We start from the raw sequence: 25,453 nt of genomic DNA on the forward strand, positions 1-25,453 counted from the left end.
TTGTTGGTTGCATGCAGTCAATGGTTCTTCCTCATAGCTAAGTAAAAGCACTTTCCAGCATCTGAATTAGCTTTATTTGATCATGAGTTGCTGTGAAATATAGACTCTTCTGACTTCTGAGGTAAAAGAGCTCCCTCCACTCATGAGATTATTTTACATCTAGCAGAAGCTTAAGATATATACTCATTCATTCAGATATGCAAATTTAACCACCAGAGACAAGTAAATTATGCAAGATGATGTACGCTTCATTTTAGCTGGGAAAAATGTGCAAACACTATACAATTCCATTTCAGAGAGCTATACTTGCACCAAGTTGTGATGCACTGAACAAAAGTTGCAATGTAATATCCATTTTTCCACAGATCGAATTCAGCTTTGAAGAGCTATTTTTAAATACTTGAAGAGGTTTTTCATTTCAATACTTTTATATGCCTTTTTCATTGGTATTCTCACAAATGATCTTCTCAAACTACCAAACTTACATTAAATCTTCAGAAAATAATTACATCTTTATTTTATGAATACTTTTTTCATATTTATATACAAATATGATTAGCAATTTTAGACAGCCTAGTTAAGCTCTGATCACTCACAAATTTAATTTTGCCAACGTAAGACCATAATTTCTAATATACATTACTTATATTAATGGTAATTTTGCTTACCAACACTTCTACTTGCTGAATAAATTTTATATAACTCATGTATATACCTCATTAATGCTATAGCTTTAAAATAGCAAGTGACATTAAAAACTTGACTTGATTAGCCTTTGTGTAATAAATATTTAATTCACTCCAGGTTTGATTTTAAGCCAGGAATTCTAGCATATCTAAAATAAATATGACCTCTAATATTTTACTACAAAATTTTACAAACCAAGATTATTAAAGTACAAAATAGCTCCTGTGGCTTATGATGATATACTGAGTGATGCCACAGTGAGACCATTGATTGAAATAACTGATGCAATATTTTTCTGTTAATTTTAATTTCTATACTTTAACAATATTCAAAAAATAATAATGAAAATAAAACAGCACATATAAAGTGTCCTGATCTGTAGTAAGTGTTAACTTAATAGACTTCTTGGAAACATTAAGAAATTGTCGTAGCAGAGTTTAATTACCAATAGCACAATAATCAAATTCAGCCATAACACACTTCTAAATCTTTGCCAAAAGTAACCCTTATAAATTCACATGGGCTTTGATGAAACAGCAAGCGGTCAGGAGGAGGACACTGCCCTGCACCTTGACAGAGCTTACGTTTGTCTCACTAGTTCCTCACTAAAGACCTAGAAATGAGTTGGTGGTAATGGGTATTTTCTTGATAATTAGCTGTGTAGGCAAATATGTTCTTTGGCAAACAATATAAATGTTGATTTAATGACCAGCTGATAAAGAGTGCTAAACTGCAAAAATGCAAAACATTCATTGCTCAATTTATCACAGATTTGGTTGAAGACTTAATCTTTAAACTCAGGTTTCCATGGCCACCAAATAACACCCTCCCACAAAAGTTATGATATAATGAAATATTTTTATCCATAATTGATATGTAGTGGCTTAATACTTTCCATATTTGATAAATTTATACTATTCACATTAACATGACTAATGATGAAGAGTAACAGGCAAGTCATTCAGGACCCTAGATTTATAATGAAACTAATAAAACTTTTTATTTGCCTAAACCCATACAGCAGTGCATGTCACACTGAAACTAGATATCTTTATCAAGCGAGCAAAGACAGTGGTAACCTATCACAAAAACAGTATGATTTTAGTTTATATCTAAGTTTAAGATTTCATCTTTAAAGAACATAGTTTTAAGCTGGAAGCAAGATACACTGTTTTAAAAACAAAAAAGCACAAGATAAATGGCATAGACTCTGGCAGTTTTCTTTAAAGTAGCTTTTTAGAATATAATCTACTCTGCAGTGCACTCAAACTGCAGAAACATCTAAATTAGGGGGGAAAAAGGAGAATTTCTTAGCCTTGCAAAAAGAAAAGCCTATACTCAAAGGAACATCTGAATAAAATTGAGACATCTGCAGTAAAGTTCTACCTTCTCCTTAGAATGTTTGAGATGAACTCAGTGTAACACTGTCTTCCAAGAAAAGACAAAGTGATCAATGCAAGAACACATCAGGCTGCCTTGGACAGGCCAATCAATGCAAGAAAGAACCTTGCCCAGGGCCTTATGCAAATAGAAGCACATCCTGCAATCTGGGAAGGGAACATGCGCAATAGATCAATTGGATCTAAAAAACCTTACAGCTATATCAGCTTGAGACAGTAAATATATACTGATGAATACCTCGCATTTCCCGTGAATTCTTAAAATGGGTTATTTTCGATTGCTAGTTAAAAACTCTTCCTGAGATCTAGAGTGCAGCAAAGAGGAAGAAGACATCATGGGAGAAACACTCAGCATTACTTTTGAGAGTGTGCAAATAAAATTCTGACTTCTTAAAATTTCTTGGCATAGCTGAATTTTGCTGACATTTCAGGTTAAATTTTTAGTACGTTTGCAAGACATGCATAAATACATGTTTTATTTAAAATGTTCTTTTTCAAAGACCCTGCTATGAATTGCTTAGAATTGTTCTTGACCCAATCAAGTCTTAGTCCCTCTGGCTGGCTGACAAATTATATGGATTCTATTATAATAGCACTGATAGGGCTCTAGGAGACTGAAAGAGGGCTCTAACACAGCAATCAGATATGAAGGGATCAGCTTGCTTGAGAATATATTGTAGATCTCAGAGAAAACACAAGTGTCACCAAATATTAATAATATGCTAAGGATATCTAATATATTACTATGTACTTAGTATTTAGAAAGATGTACTGAAATGTATATGAAGCAAAATGAAAATATGAGGCTTAGTCTGTAATAATGGTTGAAATATTATTACACAATTAATGGTATTGGACTAGATGTTTTCCGGAGATAAATGGAGCAGTAATACAACAAAGGCAATACAATGGTTAGGGATCTCATTTTATTACAATTTACAGGGCACACTTTACAGAAAAAGTCAAAGTTTCTTTGCTGTTAGCAGACAGGCCATTAGAAACCAACACTTAGAATTATAAAGCACCCCTAGAAAAAAAGCCCAGATAGGGACTTTTACTGTGGGGGAAAGTTGAGTGCTGTATCTTTTGACCCAGTGCCTCTCCTTTAGAAAATAAACATCAAGTTCTCTTTCAATCAGATGTCTGATTAAATACAGAAATTTTGAGATAAAATGTTATAAGGTAGATATCAAGATTTATGGCTATTTAGACATTAACTAGATATATTAGAAATAACACTTTTTAATCATTTGACTCACTTATAAAATTGGAACAAAATATTAATAGTAATTTTTATTGTATTCTAATGTCTTCAGTAAACTTTGTTATGAGAAAAATTCAAATAAGGCATGAAAAACTAAGAAGAAATCTGAATACACTAATAAATAATTAAAACGGCAAACTAATTTCTAGAGGGTATGAGATTTAACTTACTTAGTGTAATCACAGAAAACTTTGGGGTTAGCTTTGGCTACTTCCCTTAATTAGACATTTCAATATTTTCTTAGTTGATTTTCTGCATTCAATGATCAATTTCCATTAGTGGTCCTTCCAAGTATCCTAAATTTCAGTGATACAAACTGCACCTCCTACACACTCAAAGCATATTGACTCTAAATGTCCCTGTTTTCCAGCTTAAATGATCCACTTTATTCTTTCTTCCATCTCACTTTGTCCTATATATGGTTTTATATGAATGTCCAGGCTCAACTTTCTTCATTTTGACCCAACACAACACTATCTGAGATCTGCTTCTGATAATTAATTTATATAAGTTATCTAGGATCAAAAAGTATTTATTGTGTATATACTTATTATATGTACAGCTGGGCTAGGCAGCATAGTAAGAACCAGAGAAAATAATGGTTTAGTTATTCATTCTTTGCCAATTAAGAAAAGGATTCTGAGGTACCTTAAAGGAAAGAAAAATTAAAACAAAACTATGAATTAAGAAATTGAATAAGGGTTGAGGCTGGGAATAATGAAAAACTAACCATAGCTCTGGGTTTACAGGAGACAAAGGTAAAAATGCCTGGTAGTTTTTATTTTCTGACAAAAAGAGTATTATCAGTTTATCAACAGAAACAAATCTTACTAATACTGACTGCAGACAAATTTACTATATGGATCTTTATCATAACAACCTCTGGACTACCACCCCACTTTACAACTGTCTTATTACATTACTCTCTTTATTTAAATGTACTTCCTGATTAGACTATAACCTTCTGGAGGCCAGGGGTTTAATCTGTTTCCATAGTAGTTGTACAGAGTGAGATGTTCAACTGAATATATGAATGAATATTTTTAATAGTTTTCTAAAGCATTTCTTGTTTTAAAAGCATAATATTCAATTTTAACTCCAAAAAATAATTTCCATAAAGTCAAACTTACTAGTATATGGTCCAGGTGGCTTTACCATAATCTAAATTCATTCAGTGGAAAAGTACTGAAAACCTATAACAAACAATGTGAGGGGGAAAACAATTCACATACACGTAGAGGTTAAAAGTCCCCAATTCTAAAAGTTAATATCACAGTGGCTTGCTAAGTATCTCTTTCTCTAGTCTCATGGAAAGTTTTAGACCCATAGTGTGATCATATGAGAGCCACAAGAACAGGAAAAAAGAGAGCTCTTCTCAACTCATTTTCTTTATTACCACAGAAACCTGGTAACGAATGTGTCAAGGATAAGCCCTGGGTATGTAAACAACCTTAGAATGCAGTATTTGACTCTATCCCGTTCTTACCTAAGCCACATGAATTAGACTTCTGTCTTGATTCATCATTTCATAGTCTTTCAGATTTTATTTTCGTTCTTTCTTTTTTTCCTACTGCTATAACCTCTTTCTTTCTCAGGAAAGGATTCCATTTCTAACCCTCCAGCCAATGGTTGAAGCCTTAGATCTTGCTTTGCTGATCCTTTCCCAAGTGCTGAATCCTGTTCTTGTTTCCCCTTCCTGCTCCATGAGGCAGTAAGGTGGGCTTGGCAAGGAAAAAGTATTCAGAACCAATGACTACATTCTATTTGCTCAGTTGCCTTGATTTTCTGTCCCCTACAACCAGATTATACCTCCTGATTCAACCCAGATATGACTTCCATCCTTGTTTCCCACACTTTACCCTAACATGAATCTAATATGCTTTGAGTCTGAGTCTACCTGGCACTCTTGTGTTAATTTGAATAAATTATTTAATAAATATTGAGGTCTAACCTCTAAGATAGGTTGAATAGTTCTGATTTCAATCCCCCCCCCCCCCCCCGCCCTCAAAGAGCTCTTTATAATTGTGGTGTCAAATCAGAGGTGTCACTGTGGTTGGGAATCTTATTTGGGGGAATGCTCATATTGAGTGATCATCATAAGGTTATAAGAACAGAAAGAAACAACCCCGTCATTAATTGAAATGTGTTTTTCTACAGTCCCTCTTAAAAAAAGCTTACAATAGTCAATCATACTCTCATATCTACAGTAACATACAAAATCTCTCATTAAGATCTTTTATAAAACCAATGGAAAAAGAAGTATTTCTTATAGAGAGATTTATATCTAACAAATTAATATGTCAATTTCTCTAGGTACTCCTTCAGATGCTATTATGCTAATTTTACCAGTGATTTCCTGGCAGTCTTTGTTGAATCAAGAGATAGGGTGTCCAATCTCTCAGCTGCATAGATACAGGGCAGTAAGACCTGGATGCAACCCATCTATAGAGATATTAAAAAAGCTTCTTGCAAAGGCAATTCCAATGAACTAATATGGATCTTTTACTCTACAAAAGATTCTGATAAAAGATTAGTGATTTTTTTTCCCCACCATTTCAGCCGCTGAACAACCTGATCTTGATATGACTGAGGGATATAAACATTAAGGAGCACATTAGGTTCATGGTGGAAATTATCTATCAAGAATGGAGATCAACCCCAGCTGGTTTAGCTCAGTGGATAGAGCGTCGGCCCGTGGGCAGAGGGGTCTCGGGTTCGATTCCAGTCAAGGGCACGTACCCAGGTTGTGGGCTTGATCCCCAGTGGGGGACATGCAGGAGGCAGCCAATCAATGATTCTCTCTCATCATTGATGTGTCTATCTATCTATTGAACTCTCCTCTCTGAAATCAATAAAAACATATTTAAAAAAAAAATGGAAATCATACATAATGGTGGAAAATGAATGTTTTTCCTTTAAGATCAGGAATAAAAGGATGTCCACTCTAGCTGTTTCTATTCATTACTGCACTGGACAGAGGCAATCAGGGTGGGCTTCCTCACAGAGCACACCTGCGCCTTTTCCTTCTCCTTCCCTCTCCTCCTCCCAAGCACATTACTTTTAGCTTCCTCACTCCTAAGTTACAAGGGCCCTTCCTTTACTTCCATAACTTGTTTCTTAAGCCCATTTCTTGTAGAAATTACTTTTTCTACCTCTGTAATTTACCCAATAAATGTTCTCTTACAGTTAAAAAAAAAAAAAAGAGGCAATCAGATTGGAAAGGAAAAAGTAAAATTATCTTTAGTCACAAATTATATAATCTTGAAAACCCTAAGGAATTCCCCAAAAAACTACTAGAATAAACGAATTCAGTAAGGTTGAAGAATACAAGATCAATATACAAAAGTCAGTCTTATTTCTATACACTAGCAATGAACAATCTGAAACTAAAATTAAAAGAACAATTTCATTTAGAATAGAATAAAAAAAATACTTAGGAATAAATTTAGCAAAATAAGTTTAAACTTGTACACTGCTAACCATAAAACTTTTTAAAAAAGTACAAATAAGTGGAAAGAAAGGCCATGTTCATGAATTAAAAGACAATATTATTAAGATATCAATACCCCCCAAATTGATATACAGATTTAATTCCAATCAAAATAGCAGCTCCTGAAACAGACAAATTGATCCTAAAATTCACATGGAAATTTACCTAGAACAGCCAAAAATCCTATATAATAAAAGGCTATTATGCAAATAGACCAAATAGTGGAATAATCGGAAGAACCGAACAACTGGTTGCTATGACGTGCGCTGACCACCAGGGGGCGTGCGTGAAAAATGGCAGGCATAAGCTACTGTCATCGGGGTGAGCCTCTGGTGTTTACTGAAAATTCTTTGCTCCCATGCGCTGCGGTCCCGCCGGGTGCTCGCACCTGCTGCCAGCCCTGGCCCCGCTTGCACTTGCTGCTGGCGCCGGAGCCACTGCTCACACCCACTGCAGGTGCCCGGCACCGGCCCAGATTGCTCGGCACTGTCAATGGGTGTGAGCAGCAGCTACTGGCCCCAATAACCCCTCAGGGCTTCTCTACCTCCCCCTGCTCCTGAGGGAAGATCGGGGCTGACAGCTGCCTTTTGCACCCGCTGCCGGCGACAGCCCCACTGCTCGCATCTGCTGCTGGCGCCGGCCCCAGCACCTTTAGTGTGTGCGAGTGGGGCCAGCGCCATCAGTGTGTGGGAGCAGCAGTGGCAGGAGCGGAGCTGCCAGCAGACAGGGGACCGGGGGCCGAGGTGGGAGGGGCCAGGAGGGGGTGCGGAGGATGGGCCAAGACCTGCCCCTGTGCCCACCACAACCTTGTAGCCCACAGTTCCTTTCAAGGTGCATGAATTTGTGCACTGGGCCCCTAGTCTTCAATAAAAAGAAAAAGTTGGAGGATCCACAATTTCTGATTTTAAAACTTTCTGCAAAGCTATGGTAATCAAGCTGGTGTGGTACTGGCAGAAGGACAAGTATGTATATCAATGAAATAGAATTGAGAGTACAGAAGCAAACCCTTATATTTACAGTCAGAGGTACTAAGATTAAATGGAAGAGGAAAGAATAGTCTTTTCAACAAATGGTGCTGAGAAAAATGAATATCTACATTTAAAAGAATTAGGTTGAATCCCTAGTTCATACAATGTATAAAAATTAACTCAAGTGACAAAAACAAAAACTATATAAACTGGACTTCATAAAAAAAATTCTGTACTTCCAAGAACATCATAAAAAAGGTGAAATGATAACTCACAGAATGGGAGAAGATACTTGCAAATAAAGTATCTGATAAGGGACTTATATCAATATATAAAGAATTCTTACAACTCCACAGTAAAATGACAACACAAAAAATAGACAAAGAATTTTAATATGGAGTTTCTTTGGGGTGATGAAAATATTCTAAAATTATGTAGTGGTGTTAGTTGTACAATTCTGTAAATATACCAAAAACCATTGAAATGTATACTTTTAAAGATAAAGTTTATGGTATGTGATTATATTTCAATAAATTTATATTATATCTCCATAAATATATGCAAATTATATCTCAAAAATTATTTTTAAAAGTTAAAAAATGAAAGCAAATAAGAGTAAGCTAATTATCTACACTAATAAAAGAGAAAAATGGTAATTAGCGTACGACCGCTACCCTTCCCACTGGCTAATCAGCATATCCTTATGCAAATTAACTGTCAGCCAAGATGGTGGCCGGCAGCCAGGCAGCTGGAAGCAAACATGAGGCTTGCTTGCTCCCATGACTGCAGACTCCAACGTTCCCCGCCTGACTTGCAGGCCTCTGAGCTGGCAGTTTGAAACTTTGTAACAAATATAGCCAGCTGGGATCTCAGAGCTGAAGTTATACATTGCTTCGATTATAGAACAGCAAACAAACCAGCAGCGGAAGCCTCAGAGCTAGAGCCAGAGCTAAAGTTGGCCCAGAAGAAAAAAAAAAAAAGAAAAAAAGGAGTGGTTGGGAGCTTCAGTCAAAACCGCCAGCCTGAAAGCAGCCCTCAGCCCCTCACCCAGACTGGCCAGGCACCCCAGTGGGGACCCCCACCCTGAAGGGTGTGTGACCAGCTGCAAACAGCCATCATCCCCTCATCCAGGCTGGCCAGGCACCCCAGTGGGGACCCCCACCCTGATCCAGGACACCCTTCAGGGCAAACCAGCCTGCCCCCAGGCCTCTATCCTATATAGTAAAAGGGTAATATGCCTCTCAGCACCGGGATCAGCGGAGCCAAGAGGTCTCCTGGCACCAGATCAGCATGACAGGGTGCAGCGCCCAAACCCCCTGATCACCCTGCGGCTCTGTGTGTGACAGGGTGTGGCATCCCAACCCCCTGATCGGCCCTGCTCTGTGTGTGACGGGGTAGAGCCATAACCTCCCCATCGGCCCTGCCCTGAGTGTGACAGTGGTGGCGCCCCAACCCCCTGATCCGCCCTGCTCTGTGTGTGACAGGGGGCGGTGCCCTAACTCCCCTATCGGCCCTACTCTGTGCGTGACGGGGGAGCTCCCCAACCCCCTGATGGGCCCTGCTCTGTGCATGAGAGGGGGGAGCTCCCCAACCCCCTGATGGGCCCTGCTCTGTGCGTGACGGGGTGGGGGGGCAGTGACCCAACCCCCTGATTGGCCCTGCTCTGTGACGGGGGCAGCGCCCCAACCCCCTGATTGGCCCTGCTCTGTGCATCACAGGGGGTGGTGCCGCAACCTCCCCATTGACCCTGCCTTGAGTGTGATAGGGGGCGGTGCCCCAACCCCCCAATCAGCCCTACCCTGAGCGTGACTGAGGGTGGCATCACAACCTCCCAATCCGTGCATGACAGGGGGCGGCGCCCCAACTCCCCAATCAGCCCTGCTCTGAGCCCGACCAGGGGCTGCACCTAGGGATTGGGCCTGCCCTCTGCCACCCAGGAGCAGGCCTAAGCCAGCAGGTCGTTATCTCCCGAGGGGTCCCAGACTGCGAGAGGGCACAGGCTGGGCTGAGGGACCCCCCTTTCCCCCCCGAGTGCACAAATTTTTGTGCACAGGGCCTCTAGTTAAATATAAAGTAACTAGAGGCCCAGTGCACGAATTCATGCAAGGGTAGGGTCCGGCTGGCCTGGCCCCATTTGGGGCAGATTGGGGCTGGGCCTGTCAGGAGGAGGAGACGGCAGGAGGTTGGCCAGCCTGCCCGCCCCGATCAGGCCTGATCAGGGCCGGGCCGTCTGGGTGGAGAGGCCACGAGTGATTGGCCGGCAGGTCCCGCCACCGACTGGGGTGGGGGGGCCGATTGGGGATCAGCAGGCGGGGGAGGGGCCGTGGGAGGTGGCTGGCCAGCCCCACCCCCAATTGGTGTGTGTGTGTGTGGAAATCTGCGGTGGAGCTGGCTGGTGGGAGAGGCCAAGGGCTGATCTGGGTTGTGGGGGCTGATTGGGGGTGGGGCCAGCCATGGGGAGGGGGCTGTGGGCTGACCGGCGCTACCCCTGAATGGGGTTGGGGGGGCCGATTGGGGGCCAGCAGCCTGGAGGAGGGGCCATGGATGGTTGGCCCCTGATTGGAGTGAGGGGGGGGGGGCGATTGGAGGTGGAGCTGGCTGGCGGAAGGGGCTATGGGCCGATTGGGGTGGTGGGGGTCCATCGGGGGCGGGGCTTGCCGGGGGTAGGGGCCGCGGGTGGTTGGCCAGTTGGCCCTGCCCAATTGGGGTGCAGGGGGCCCATTGGGGGTGGGGCTGGCTAAGGAGGTTGGATGCCAGCCCCGCCCCCTATTGGGGCAGGAGGGAGCGATCAGGGGTGGGACTGGCTGATCAGGGTGGTGGGGGCCCATCGGGGGCAGGGCTGGCTGAGGGGAGGGGCTGCAGGTAGTTGGTTGGCTGGCCCTACCCCTGATTGGGGTGGGGTGGTGATCAGGGGCGGGGCCAGCTGGGGGTAGGGGACGGTTGGCCAGCTGCCCTGCCCTCCATGGGGTGGAAGAGGCCAATCAGGGATTGTGCCGGCTGTGGGGAGGGGCTGTGGGAGATTGGCCAGCCCACCCCACCCCCCTGATCAGCCGGTTCACTGGCCACAGTGGGCATCATAGCGACCAATCTGGTCGTTCCGGCATTCCGGTCACTGGCTTTTTGTATATATAGATATGAAACTCATGATTGGAAATGAAGTGGAAAGTTTCCTAGACTTACTCTTCACATTGCCATATGACATTATGAAAATGCAGTTATAACTCATTTTAATAATTTTCTTCTTTAACTGAGAAGTCATAGGGAAGCAAGCTTCTCAGTCAGCCTTACAGTTGGGGACACCAGCAGAGAGGAAACTGACTATATAAGACTAACACCAGGAACAAACAGGGTAATACTGTCTAATGTGAAAGAATTCATCAATATTCAAATGGAGGGTAGGAAAAGTTAATTATGTTCAACTAGTAACAGAGTTATTGTTAATGCTTACTCTGCATATTGGTCAATTGACTGAACAGATATCAAAGACAGTTTGTGCGGCTGTAATATATATTGTTCTCAATCTTGAGGTGGGGGGAGGAGGGAATAAGAGCAATATTAGACTCTTTATCCTCAAGTTGTTTCTGGGTGATTTGGGTAAGATAATATTTAGAGATAAAAGATAACTTTTAAGAAAAGTGAATTAGTATATACTAAAGTTTTAAATTGTGAAACATAAATACTACAGAAAAAGGGGGAGTTAGTTGGGAATACTTTATGAAAAATCTAGTATGAAGAGAAATTCTTTCACTTGGGAAGGAGAAATGGCATTAGCAAAAATGAGAATGAGTATAACCAGTTGGCATTTAGACTCACATTCAACTAACATTGACTTAATTCCTAGAATTAAGTAAGGACCAAGAATTTTTTAATTTAATCCTCAAACTCTGCTATGGGTACTTAACAGAAGAAGATAACAATAAGGGATCTGACCTAATTTATCATAATTTGTAGGTATCAGAAGTGGGATTCAAACCAGGTCATTTTCTTCCAAATTTTTTGTTTTTATACTACACTGGGCTTGAGATCAGGGGTAGAGGTTCAATGAGATGGAAAAATGAGAGTAAGAAAATTAAACTGGGACTGGAAGTTTTTATTTGAAAAAATACAGTAAAAAAGAGATAAATCAAGTTATTCAGAGGGTCTTAAAGCCATAGAAAGCAGATTTCAGAGAAGAAAATCTGACAAAAGGTGTTGGTTGCTTAGATTCAGAACAAAATGGAGGAGATGACATAAACATTAACAAATTGAGTTATCCTTCTAAAGAGTGGGGCCTCCTGATACATATTAAAAATTATTTAAATAAAAGTTTTAAAAAAATCAAGCCTCAGTACTTAGGTAGCTCCTGTGGAGCTAAACAAATCACATCTGTATATGTAACTCTTTTTCTTTTAATACTCTAAATTGATATCTCATCTATAATAATAAAAGCATAATACGCTAATTAGACTGGACGTCCTTCTGGATGAAGCTGGGGCTGCAAGGGAAGCCCGGGTCCTGGATGCCAGAGGAAAGCCAGTGCCAGCAGCTGGGGGAAGGAAGGCCTACTCTTGCACGATTTTCATGCATAGGGCCTCTAGTTTATTATATTAACCAAAATAATTAAATATTCAGTGTGTGCAAACATTTTCCCCAAATATCTATATATCTGCATAATCACTGTTCACTATCTGTTGTGCTTGGATTCTCTTCATACCCACTTTGCTATGCTTCTATAGGTGTGTATGAGGAAGAATATACCCCTGGTACTATCCTCTCTTTGTTCTCATTCAGCTTTCCAGATCCACTGTCACTAACCAATGAGAATCTGACTCCTTAACACCTCTAATGTGTGCTTCTTCCTTACCACTTCCCATTACTTCTATGTTGGTAAAATCCTTCATTGGCTCTGACTTGGACTCTTGCAACTGAGTTCTAAATTTAGTGTTATCAACAATCAATCAAGAGATGGTATCTACATTATATGCAAGGCAGGGATAAAACTGAATAGAGGAGGAAAATAATAATATAACCTCTCGTTCCTCTCTCTAAGGACCATACAGAATAGTTAGCAAAAAAAAATTCTTTTCATATAAAATTAGAGAATTAAGATAGCATGCCATATAAGTTGTAATCATCCCTATTCATATCACCTAGGCAGCCAACTCAGAAATTCAAGTTATATTCCAAATAGCAACTTATTTTTAGTGAATTACCTACATTTTAAAGTAGGTTTTAAAGAAGCATTTTGGCCTGAATTACTATAGTATTATTATGGCTCAACTAGAGGCCCGGTGCACAAAAATTTGTGCACTTGGGGGTGGGGGGTCCCTCAGCCCGGCCTGTGCCCTCTCGCAGTCTGGGATCCCTCAGAGGATGACCACCTGCTGGCTTAGGCCTGCACCCCGAAGGATTGGGCCTAAGATGGCAATCAGACATCCCTCTGGCAGCCCGGCAGCCCTCGGGGGATGTCCACTTGCCAGCGGGGAGCAGGCCTAAGCTGCAGTCGGACATCCTTAGCACTGCTGAGGAGGCAGGAGAGGCTCCCACCACCACCGCTGTACTGGCAGCCGTCATCCTGGCTTGTGGCTGAGCAGAGCTCCCCCATGTGGGAGCACACTGACCACCAGAGGGCAGCTCCTGCATTGAGCGTCTGTCCCCTGGTGGTCAGTGTGTGTCATAGTGACCAGTCATTCCCAGTCCTTCTGCTGTTAGAGTCAGTTTGCATATTACCTTTTTACTATATAGAATAGAGGCCTTGTACACGGGTGGGGGTCAGCTGGTTTGCCCTGAAGGGTGTCCTGGATCAGGGTGGGGGTCCCGCTGGAGTGCCTGGCCAGCCTGGGTGAGGGGCTGATGGCTGTTTGCAGCTGGTCACACCCCTTTCAGTGTGGGGGTCCCCACTGGGGTGCCTGGCCAGCCTGGATGAGGGGCTGATGTCTGTTTTCAGACTGGCCACACCCCCTTTATGGTGTGGGTCCCCACTGGGGTGCCTGGCCAGTCTGGGTGAGGGGCTGAGGGCCAGCGACTGAAGCTCCCAGCCTCTCCTTTTTTTCTTTTTTCTTTTTTATTCTGGGATTTATTTACCTTCTATAATTATCACATTGTTGCCGTCACTGGCACTCCCAGCTCTGAGGCTGCGGCCGGCTGAAAGCAGGTATCTGGGGTTTGTTTAGCTCAGGGGTGGGCAAACTTTTTTGACTCGAGGGCCACAATGGGTTCTTAAACTGGACCGGAGGGCCGGAACAAAAGCATGGATGGAGTGTTTGTGTGAACTAATATAAATTCAAAGTAAACATCATTACATAAAAGGGTACGGTCTTTTTTTTTTTAGTTTTATTCATTTCAAACGGGCCGGATTCGGCCCGAGGGCTGTAGTTTGCCCATGGCTGGTTTAGCTTCTATAATTGAAACTTTGTTGCTTTTGGGCTCAGAGCTGGGCCGAGACAGGCCAGGAACCTTGGCTTCCTCCATCACTGGAGCAAGCAAGCCTCATGTTTGCTTCAGCTGTGTGGCTGCCGGGCGCCATCTTTGTTGGCAGTTGATTTGCATATCACCCTGATTAGCCAATGGGAAGTGTAGCGGAGGTACGGTTAATTACCCTTTTTGTCTTTTATTAGATAGGCTTTTTCTTTGGTTTATCCCCCCTCTCCCTAATTTTTGATTGCCAACAGCCCAACTTTTAGCTATTCCCATTAATCACATTAAGTAGATATCTTACCAATATCCAATTTATTTTGTTCTTTGTAGACAAAATGTAAACAGTGCCTCTTTAAGGTCATAGTTAGGTGATGTCATTAAAGGTAAAAATTAATTCTTTTAGTCCCATTCCATTTTCTCTTTAGTCTAAATCCAAATCTTGCCCTAGGCAATTTCAAAAGATCAATTCAGAGTAGACTGAGGTTGAGTGTCCTCATAGAGTTATGTCCAAGAACTAGTCCTCTATCAACTGCTGAAGGTCAGCTTAGGCTGCCTGAAGGCTAGTGAGCCCAGCATGGAACAATAGCAGGAAAACAGAGTTCCCTTCACTCCTTAATTCACATGCAAGTAAGGTGCCAATCAAGTGCTGACAAGCATGGAGAAACTGAAATCAAAAGTGGGTAAAGATGCACTTTCAAAAGGAACAGTTTTCACACATTTCTAAGTGAGGTTTTTAATGGTGATTATGTACATACCACTAGTAACATGGAAAAGCAAGTAGAAGTAATTATAACAACACTACTTTTCTATCAGCTGAGATAATTCAATAAACTAATAAAATATATTTACTACAATTGTTTAATAAAAATATCAACACTCTCTTTGACTAGGAAAAGACATATGAATGCAAATTGATTTATTGAGCACAGCAAACAGGGAAGGGAAGGTGAGCTGAGATTAAAAACTGGTCATTAACTAGGAAAGCTAACTCATTTCCAATTAAAAGAAAATTTTAAGGGTGCTTGATTTTGTAAACTATCACCTAGGAAGACAAGAGCAAAGGACTCTGAAATGTCCAACAATGGAAGCAATGGAATCACTTCATCAAAGTGGCTGGTGAAAGAGATGATGAAAAAGCTTACAACTGCATTGTTTTTTGATGACAGTTAATTTCCAACAAATGAGATAAAACTTAAACAACTAATATAGGCAAAAGTAAGCTGCAATATTTGTAGATGTCTTTCTGAATGAATTTGGTAAATGCATTCTGATTTTGACAACTAATTCTATCAAACAATTTCTAACACAGAAAAATGTAAGTCTTCTAAATGATGGTTTAATAACAGTTACTTTATATATTGGCATTATTTTTTATATTGACATTATTTTAAATAAGATAAAGATAACATTAGGCAGATATGTTACTTTTAAAAATTGATTATCAATTCATAAAATAAGTAGCTCTTCCCTTTTGCCTCTAATGACTGAATGTTGGAATTGCTTCCAGAGCTATCTTATCAACAACCATTCTTACTGGAATCGCAGAAAGTTTAGAGAATTGGAAACTTGAGCTGTTACCATCTGATAAAAATAAAAGCTGTGAAAAGTGTATTTTTAGCATCACTTTTCTCATTATTATAGTAAACTGTACACTGTCTTTATGAGGTTGGACTTGATCACATTCCAAGATTTACTACCATAAAATGAACATTGGTTTTGAAAATAAATCTTGTAAATAATGTATCCTTAAGGAGAAATTCAATACTTTAAGGCACAATAAAATCATAAATTATGTTCTGTTTTCAAAAACAATAATTAGCAAAATATGAAAGATCTGCAACATTTTGTGCTCTAAATTTAGAAGTAATTTATTTTCAGATATATATTAGCAACACATTTAATTTTAAACTATAATTATAACCAATTTAAATTTAGTAAGCCGCAGGATACATTTTAGAATAAGTCCTAACTGGTGCCTTCTTTTCAAACAGTAAGCACTCTAAATAATTGCATATATTATTGAAGCTGTACTATCTACACAAGTTACATTCAAAATACATTTTCTTAAAACTCACGACCTAAACAAAAAGAATGTAAATTTACATGAGAATGGTAGAAAAACAATCTTCATACATTCAAACATGAAGTTACAACTTACGACTATTCCATAAGGAGTGTGTGTGTGTGGAGTTTTTTTGTTTTTTTTTTTAACTGGAGTACACCTTTATGACACTTTTAAAAAGTCTAACTTTATTGAAATCCAAAGGACTTAATATTTGATGTTTATAACCTTTATTAAGATGGAGATCTAAACTATAATTGAAGATGATCAAAATTTACTTTCTTATAAAGTTAATAGTAACATTTTAAATCTATGCAAAATAATATTACACTTAAGTTAAAAAATCCTGAAAGAGTGAATATTTGTCAACATTTTAAACATCATGACTTTTCCCCTGAGAATATTGGGAGAATAAGTAATATTATTCAGCTTTAAGCAAAAGCAAAGGGCTGAAAAATATTTCAATGTCTTTTTGTTGTATCTTTATCAATGTTGAATTTTAAAAATCCTTTTGAAATTAAGTAGAAATATAATGGCTTTATATATTAATCAACTTTTGTCAAAATTTATGTAAAACTTATCAGTGCACAATATTATGTTTTTTATAGGAATCCATATCATTAGGCCAGAAACCACTTTTTCTTTTGTCACCATCTAACCCCATTACATACCCCCATCTAAGTTATTTCACAAAAAGTAGCAAATTCATGAAGTTGAGATAATCATCATTAATGTTTAAAAACCTAAACAAGGTATATTCCATTAAATGGACTTCTCACGCCTGGTGTTGCCTGACAGATATGTGATGTGCCAGTGGTTATATTATATTCCTCCTCCCATGCATGCACCTCCTGCTGAGACAGCAGCCTACAGAAGCTGACCCCACTGAGACCATCTTGTCTCTCTGACAAAGCTCCTTTTTAACTTCTTACTTACTGGTTACTTCCTGTGATGGAGGAAAACTTTAGCTCAGCTTGTGATAATTTCACAGGCCCTGAGGACCCTGACCCTAAATAGCCTCAAGGTCAGAAGTCAAGTCTTGTTCTGAAACATCTGTGTGCTTTATATTAAAGTGGAACAAAAGTGGAGAAATATTCACCAGTGTGTGACAAGAAGGACAGGCAAAACACGAGTGACACACTAGTCATCTGTTACTCTGGCATCTTAAGTTTATTTTAAAAACTGTCCAAAACTTACTTAAATTCCAAATATGATGTAGAGAAGATTTTTATAAACTGTCTTAAAGTAAAAAAAAAAAAAAAAAAAAAAAAGAGAGAGAGAGAGAATTGATGTGTTACAGAAATCTTAAATTTGATTAGTCTTACAAGCTTTCAGACATATTTTATTACTCTGTCAATAAAATATGTTTTAAGTCATTTAATGGTGTGAAAAGAAAACACAAGCTATATATATGAAAGCTGTGTGTGTGTGTGTGTGTGTGTGTGTAGGATTAAAAGAACTATTTAAAAGAAAACATTCACATTTTAAAAAGTTATCAGAACAGTTTGTTAGCTATCTTAATATTTCCATTATATATTAAAATAAATTCAACAGAGATAAAAGTACTTGAAATCATTTCTAAAAAGTAAAATCAATTGAAGAAATAAACAATTTAATTCATTTCCTGATCTTAAGAGAGCATGAGCATTTGAAAAATTTATATCAGCAAAATTATTCTCTGGTGTCACCACCAGTTATATCTAAATCATGTGGGTAAGCAATAAGGTGTGGGGAAGTTAAAAAGCCATGGAAATATATCTAATTTCCATGAAAAGAGAAATACATAGCAAAGCTTAGAAACAAAAATTAAGACAACCAATGCTGTGCCTGTGTTCAATGTCCACTTGAGGCTACTGGATTTAAAATTATCAAATGGACTTTAATCAAATTAATCACTTTATTGTAGCACTGGTAGCTTCCTGTGACGTAAGGGGTTATGGGCATAAAGGCACAAATTCTTCAGCAGTGTATTTTTAATACTGATTATATCTCATTAATCATTCACATTGGGTACTTGTAATATTGCAGATAATACAGACAAAATTCAGAAATCTTGATAATTTTTTCTACCATGTACATATAATCTTAACTCTAACAATCAGATTATTTTGAAATGCAAGTATTTTTGCACCCAACAGAATAATGGAAGCTTTCTGATAGTTTTAATTACGTAGATTCTGACCAAGTGCTAACTTGTAGAGATAAATCAGGTAAAGGTTATCAAAATATCAACCAATGGACACAGACCACAGACAATAGGGTGCTGAAGGCCTAGAGTAGAGCGGGGGCAGGGAAGGGGCTAGATGGGGGTCATTGGGGGAAGTAAAGGGACATATGTAATACTTTCAACAATAAAGAATTATTTAAAAATAAAAATATTCCCAAATATTCAAAGGGTCTCTTGAAATTTTTAACACTTTATAGATGTGTGTGTGTGTGTGTATCCTATCTAATAAAAGAGAAACATGGTAATTAGCCGTACCTCCGCTACCCTTCCCATTGGCTAATCAGGGAGATATGCAAATTAACTGCCAACCAACAGGGAGGCTTGCTTGCTTCAGTGATGGAGGAAGCCAAGCTTCCCCGCCTGCCTTGCCGGCCTCTGAGCTGCAACTCTAAGAAACATTGAAACAAATATAGAAGCTAAACCAAACCCCAGAAACCTGCTTTAGTCAGCCAGGCTTCAGCCAGCAGGACCGCAACATTGTTTCAAATACAGAAGGTAAACAAAAGCCAGAAACCTGCTTTCAGCAGCCGAGGCCTCAGAGCTAAAGCTGGCCCAGAATAAAAAAAAAAAAAAGAAAAAAAGGAGCGGTTGGGAGCTTCAGTCACCCGCCAGCCTGAAAACGACCCTCAGCCCCTCACCCAGACTGGCCAGGCACCCCAGTGGGGACCCCCACCCTGATCCAGGACACCCTTCAGGGCAAACCAGATGGCCCCCACCCATGCACCAGGCCTCTATCCTATATAGTAAAAGGGTAATATGCCTCCCAGCACCGGGATCAGCAGAGCCGTGAGGCCTCCCGGCACCGGGATCAGCGTGACAGGGGGCAGCGCCCAAACCCCCTGATTGCCCTGCAGCTCTGTGTGTGACAGGGGGCGGGGCCATAATCTCCCTATCCGCCCTGCTCTGTTCCTGACAGGGGAAGGCGCCCCAACCCCCTGATCAGCCCTGCTCTGTGCCTGATAGGGGGGAGCTCCCCAACCCCCTGATCGCCCTGCGGCTCTGTGTGTGACAGGGTGCGGCGCCCCAACCCCCTGATCGGCCCTGCTCTGTGTGTGACAGGGTGTGGCGCCCCAAACCTCCCCCCGCTACGGGCCCTGCTCTGTGTGTGACGGGTTAGAGCCATAACCACCCCATCGGCCCTGCCCTGAGTGTGACAGTGGTGGCGCCCCAACCCCCTGATCAGCCCTGCTCTGTGCCTGATAGGGGGGAGCTCCCCAACCCCCTGATCGCCCTGCGGCTCTGTGTGTGACAGGGGGCGGCACCCCAACCCCCGCCACGGGCCCTGCTCTGTGTGTGACGGGGTAGAGCCATAACCTCATCGGCCCTGCTCTGAGTGTGACAGTGGCAGCGCCCCAACCCCCTGATTGGCCCTGCTCTGTGTGTGACAGGGTGTGGCGCCCCAACTCGCACCCCCCCCCCCCCACGGGCCCTGCTCTGTGTGTGACGGGGTAGAGCCATAACCTTCCCATTGGCCCTGCTCTGAGTGTGACAGTGGTGGAGCCCCAACCCCCTGATCGGCCCTGCTCTGTGGGTGATAGAGGGTGGCACCCCAACCCCCTGATCCGCCCTGCTCTGTGTGTGACAGGGGGCGGTGCCCCAACTCCCCTATTGGCCCTACTCTGTGAGTGATGGGGGGAGCTCCTCAACCCCCTGATCGGCCCTGCTCTGTGTGTGACAGGGTACGGAGCCCCAACCCCCCTGATGGGCCCTGCTCTGTGCATGACAGGGGGCAGCACCCAACCCCCTGATCGGCCCTGCTCTGTACGTGACAGGGGGTGGCGCTGCAACTTCCCTATCGACCCTGCCTTGAGTGTGACAGGGGGCGGTGCCCCAACCCCCCAATCCGCCGTACCCTGAACGTGACTAAGGATGGCATCTCAACCTCCCGATCCGCCCTGCTCTGTGCATGACAGGGGGCGGCGCCCCAACTCCTCAATTGGCCCTGCTCTGAGCCTGACCAGGGGCTACACCTAGGGGCCTCTAGTATCTACACTAATAAAAGAGAAACATGGTAATTGGCGTACGACCGCTACCCTTCCCATTGGCTAATCAGCATATCCTTATGCAAATTAACTGTCAACCAAGATGGCGGCCGGCAGCCAGACAGCTGGAAGCGAACATGAGGCTTGCTTGCTCCAGTGACTGCAGACTCCAACGTTCCCCGCCTGACTTGCTGGACTCTGAGCTGGCGGTTTGAAACATTCTAACAAATATAGCTGGCTGGGATCTCAGAGCTGAAGTTATACATTGTTTCAATTATAGAACAAACCAGCAGCGGAAGCCTCAGAGCTAGAGCCAGAGCTAAAGCTGGCCCAGAAGAAAAAAAAAAAAGAAAAAAAGGAGTGGTTGGGAGCTTCAGTCAGCCTGAAAGCAGCCCTCAGCCCCTCACCCAGACTGGCCAGGCACCCCAGTGGGGACCCCCACCCTGAAGGGTGTGTGACCAGCTGCAAACAGCCATTATCCCCTCATCCAGGCTGGCCAGGCACCCCAGTGGGGACCCCACCCTGATCCAGGACACCCTTCAGGGCAAACCAGCCTGCCCCCACCCGTGCACCAGGCCTCTATCCTATATAGTAAAAGGGTAATATGCCTCCCAGCACCGGGATCAGCAGAGCCAAGAGGTCTCCTAGCACCAGATCAGCATGACAGGGTGCAGCGCCCAAACCCCCTGATCGCCCTGGGGCTCTGTGTGTGACAGGGTGTGGCATCCCAACCTCCTGATCGGCCCTGCTCTGTGTGTGACAGGGGGTGGCGCCCCAACCTCCCCCCCCCCCCCCAAGGGCCCTGCTTTGTCTGTGACCGGGTAGAGCCATAACCTCCCCATCGGCCCTGCCCTGAGTGTGACAGTGGTGGCGCCCCAACCCCCTGATCCACCCTGCTGTGTGTGTGACAGGGGGCGGTGCCCTAACTCCCCTATCGGCCCTATTCTGTGCGTGACGGGGGAGCTCCCCAACCCCCTGATGGGACCTGCTCTGTGCGTGACGGGGGGGGGGGGCGGGGGGGACAGTGCCCCAACCCCCTGATTGGCCCTGCTCTGTGAGTGACAGGGGGCAGCGCCCCAACCCCCTGATTGGCCCTGCTCTGTGCATCACAGGGGGTGGTGCCGCAACCTCCCCATTGACCCTGCCTTGAGTGTGATAGGGGGCGGTGCCCCAACCCCCCAATCAGCCCTACCCTGAGCATGACTGAGGGTGGCATCACAACTTCCCAATCTGCCCTGCTCTGTGCATGACAGGGGGCGGAACCCCAACTCCCTAATCAGCCCTGCTCTGAGCCTGACCAGGGGCTGCACCTAGGGATTGGGCCTGCCCTCTGCCACCCAGGAGCAGGCCTAAGCCAGCAGGTTGTTATCTTCCGAGGGGTCCCAGACTGCGAGAGGGCACAGGCCGGGCTGAGGGACCCCTCCTTCCCCCCCGAGTGCACAAATTTTTGTGCACCGGGCCTCTAGTATATATATATATGTCAATGATATACACATAAGACAGGAAACATAGATATCATAAAATGTATAGAAACTGGGGCTATAATGTATAAATTAAAAAGTTATGATTAGATAAGGAACAGGCAAAAAGCGTTCTGATTAGTATTTTAAAGCTCTGCCAAAATAAAATAATTAAGTATAGTCTTTTTAAACAGAATAAAATTATTTACTCAAAAAGTATTTTCATCCACAATAAAGTGATTTAAAGTAATTATGCCAACAAAAAGGAAATGGAGGCGATAAACCTACAGAAAGTTTGGGGATTAAAACTAGAGTTAAACGTGCACTTACTAGTTCAACAAAAGCAAGTCCTCCATAGCTGTGAGCAACAAAAAATACATTCTCAGCTGCCGACTGGGCTATGAAATGGTCCCACACATAGATCGCATGTTCTTCAGGAGAACCATTGTCCTGTAAAAAAGAAATATCATATATGAAATACTGTATCTAATTACTATCAGAGTCATCAAAAATTAAGTTATGTGCTTGCTTATATAGCATAAGAAATAAGATGGTTATGGCTTATTCAAAATAATAACACAAAAGGACTACTTTAAAAATTCAAATTAGAAAATAAATTAGGATTATACTATTATTAAAATATTGCTAAACTTAACTGCTACTATAATCTTTTGAAACAAAATATTAAAATAAGCACAATGTTGAGAGAATAGTGCATTCTAGGTATATCTGAGATATTAAAATATATCTAAGGATATTCATTGCATAGCAGAAAATTATAGTGGTCTTATGATAAAACTGTAACACTAAAAAATTCAGGTATAATTCTATATGTGTATCTGAAAATATTTATATTAAATTATTTGAACTATACATTTTAAGTGTCTCTGTAAGCTGAAAATAAGCAGAAATCAGCAACAAATATTTTCTATTTATATCATTTAAAATATACATTAAGAAAGAAATTTTCCATACAATTATTTTTCTAGAACTGGGAGAAATCTAAACCTATAAACCCAAAGCCTTTCATATTTCCCTAAATTGTTAAACCTTAATGCATGTATGCATGCTGCTTTAATTCCAAAAGTTTTATAAGAACTTCATTTTCTTGTGTTTATTTCTATAACGGACACATATTGTGATAAAACCTAAATAATGTGAAAAGGAAAAAAAAAATACCTAAAGACCTAAATAATACTGATTAGAAAACAAACTACGAAAAACTAAACATCGTGAAAATGTTTTGTACAAATATTTCCTGGAAGCTTTAACACCAAAAGATAAATTCCCTAAGAAGGTCCATATGAATTGTTTCACTTGCCACCTAAAAGCTGTTGTTCCCTTATATCTATCTCTGCCCTAAATTTCTCTCGATAGCTGCAGACCAAATCATTTCCTCTGGATGTCCCAAAGATAATTCAAACTCAACCAATTCAACACTAGGCTAAGAACATCCTCTGTGAACCTATGTCACTGTTTTTGCTCCCCACTTCCAGCTGAGTTCTGAGAATCGTATTTTATTTCTCTCTTCCTCAAACTCCACATATAATCAATCATTAAAATGCTGTTGATTCTGTCCCCACTTGTCTCTTAACCCATCCACTTCTTGCCATTCTCATTTCCTCTGGCTTAGCTCAAGCCCTATTACTTCACACGTTGATGTTGGCAATGGTCTCCAGCCCACTTTCCCTGCTTCTAGAATTGGCCATTTAAATGCTCCTCTGTCTAGTTCTGTAGTGAGGACAACTTTTCAAAAATGCAATATGATCATGTTGCCACATTACTCACTTCCTGCTTAGAGCCCTTCAAAATTTCTTCATTGCCCTCAGAATCAAGTTCGAACTCAGTATACATGACATTAAGACCTTTCATGATCTGGCTTCTGCTTTGAACTATGTCTTACTATTGCCCTGCAAAACACAATGATCCAAAAGACACTCATTTCCCACCATGAGAGACAACAGAGAACACTCTCTGTGTTCCAACTGCAGGAAGCAACTTGCAGTAACCTATCTGCGCCATACTTTTCTTGTCTCTGAACTATTTCCTTTGTTTCCAAAGTGACACCTGTGCCATGCCCTCACTTCACTCACCTCCTTCACCTACATAACTCCTACTTATCTTCAGAACTCAAATGAGGCATCACTTTCTATCAAAAGTCTCCCCAATTATCCCCCAAGATAGGTAATGTCCCACAATAACACCTGTGCATGCTCCCATTATTGCACTGAATGATTTCTATTGCTAATTGCTTGCTAGATTAGCAAATTCTTGAGACCAAGAGCTGTGTCTTGTTCATTAAATCTTAGGGTAATAAATGAAAAAAATATTTATCTTCAGGATGATCACTTACAACTTCGTAGTCATATACAGAAATACAAATTGTACTGGGAGAACAGGTCTAAATTCAGACAATCCAGACAAAATCCAGACACCTGGTCTTCATAGTTTTATCTCACAATGAAAGAAATGTATAGGGAATATAGTCAATAATATTGTGATAACTATGTGTGGTGACAGGTGGGTACTGGAAATAACGGTAAGGGTGGAGACAATTTGTGAAGTATATGACGTACACCTGAAACCAATACAAAATAATACTGAAAGTTAAGTGTAATTGAAAAATAAAAAATGCAAAAAACCCATTTCCAATACCACCACCACCACCACCACCACCCCAAAAGAGAAAGAAATGTAAACACAAAACAGATGGAGTTTCTACATGCTATGGCTGGCAGAACTAACACTCTTAAAAACCCGTGATGGTAATAAATTTCTTTTATGAATTGACAGAATAAAGACATATAGAAGATTAGATTACTCTGTTCCCATGATACTCTGTACTGGAAGTGGGTGTGTAAGGACAAGAAGAAGCAAGCCATGATCCTGCTCTTTAATGTGTTTGCAATTTCGTGAAGGTGTTACATAAAGATATAAGGGGCAGTAGTATCTGAGAAGTATTACATTCCCTACTCCTGACACCAAGTCCAATGGACACATTATACATCCATATGATCTGACCTCAGTGAGGTTCTCCCCGCTTTCTTCTCACAATCACCAATTCTTTGAGAACCTACCTGTCCCATCCTTTCCATTCCAACCTCAGTTTGGGTCCTCTTACAATAGATTCCTAAGTAGTCTAATTTCTTCTACTCTTTCCCTTTAATCCTGTCTTTCTAGCCTTTCTTCTCACTATTTCCTGAGACGTTATATAGGCTCCAGGAAAATTTGGTTTTCACATTAACAGTCTGTAAACACTAGACAAAACTCTATCATGGAATTCAGTCTGAGATCTCACAGATAATGCAGCTCAGATAAGACAAAACCTAAAGGCAGAGAGCACTTTCAAGGCAGCATGTTCCATAATCCACATATATAAAGTGATAAAGACTATAAATACTACTCGGGGTGGCAGCAGAGTGAATGGAAAGGGATGGAATGAGTCATTGCAAGAGAAGAATTAGCAAAACTTTGTGACTCACAGCATATGAGGGAAACTGCCAAACAGGCCCAAATG

General features: G+C 41.5%; 1 protein-coding gene across 5 annotated transcripts in view; it reads right to left on the reverse strand.

Annotated features, from left to right (window-relative positions):
* Nucleotides 1–25,453, reverse strand: part of ARB2A (ARB2 cotranscriptional regulator A) — a 383,721-nt gene that overhangs the window by 158,684 nt on the left and 199,584 nt on the right. For all 5 annotated transcript variants that reach the window (XM_070412332.1, XM_070412333.1, XM_070412330.1 and 2 more), the window contains one exon: nt 22,267–22,386. In XM_070412332.1, coding sequence (XP_070268433.1) covers nt 22,267–22,386 — 120 coding nt within the window. The remainder of the gene's footprint in view (nt 1–22,266; nt 22,387–25,453) is intronic.

This window comes from Myotis yumanensis, unplaced genomic scaffold (genome assembly GCF_028538775.1).
Source record: "Myotis yumanensis isolate MYYU_CA2020_CCGP unplaced genomic scaffold, mMyoYum1.0.hap1 SCAF_4, whole genome shotgun sequence".
NCBI classification, from domain to species: Eukaryota; Metazoa; Chordata; class Mammalia; order Chiroptera; family Vespertilionidae; genus Myotis; species Myotis yumanensis.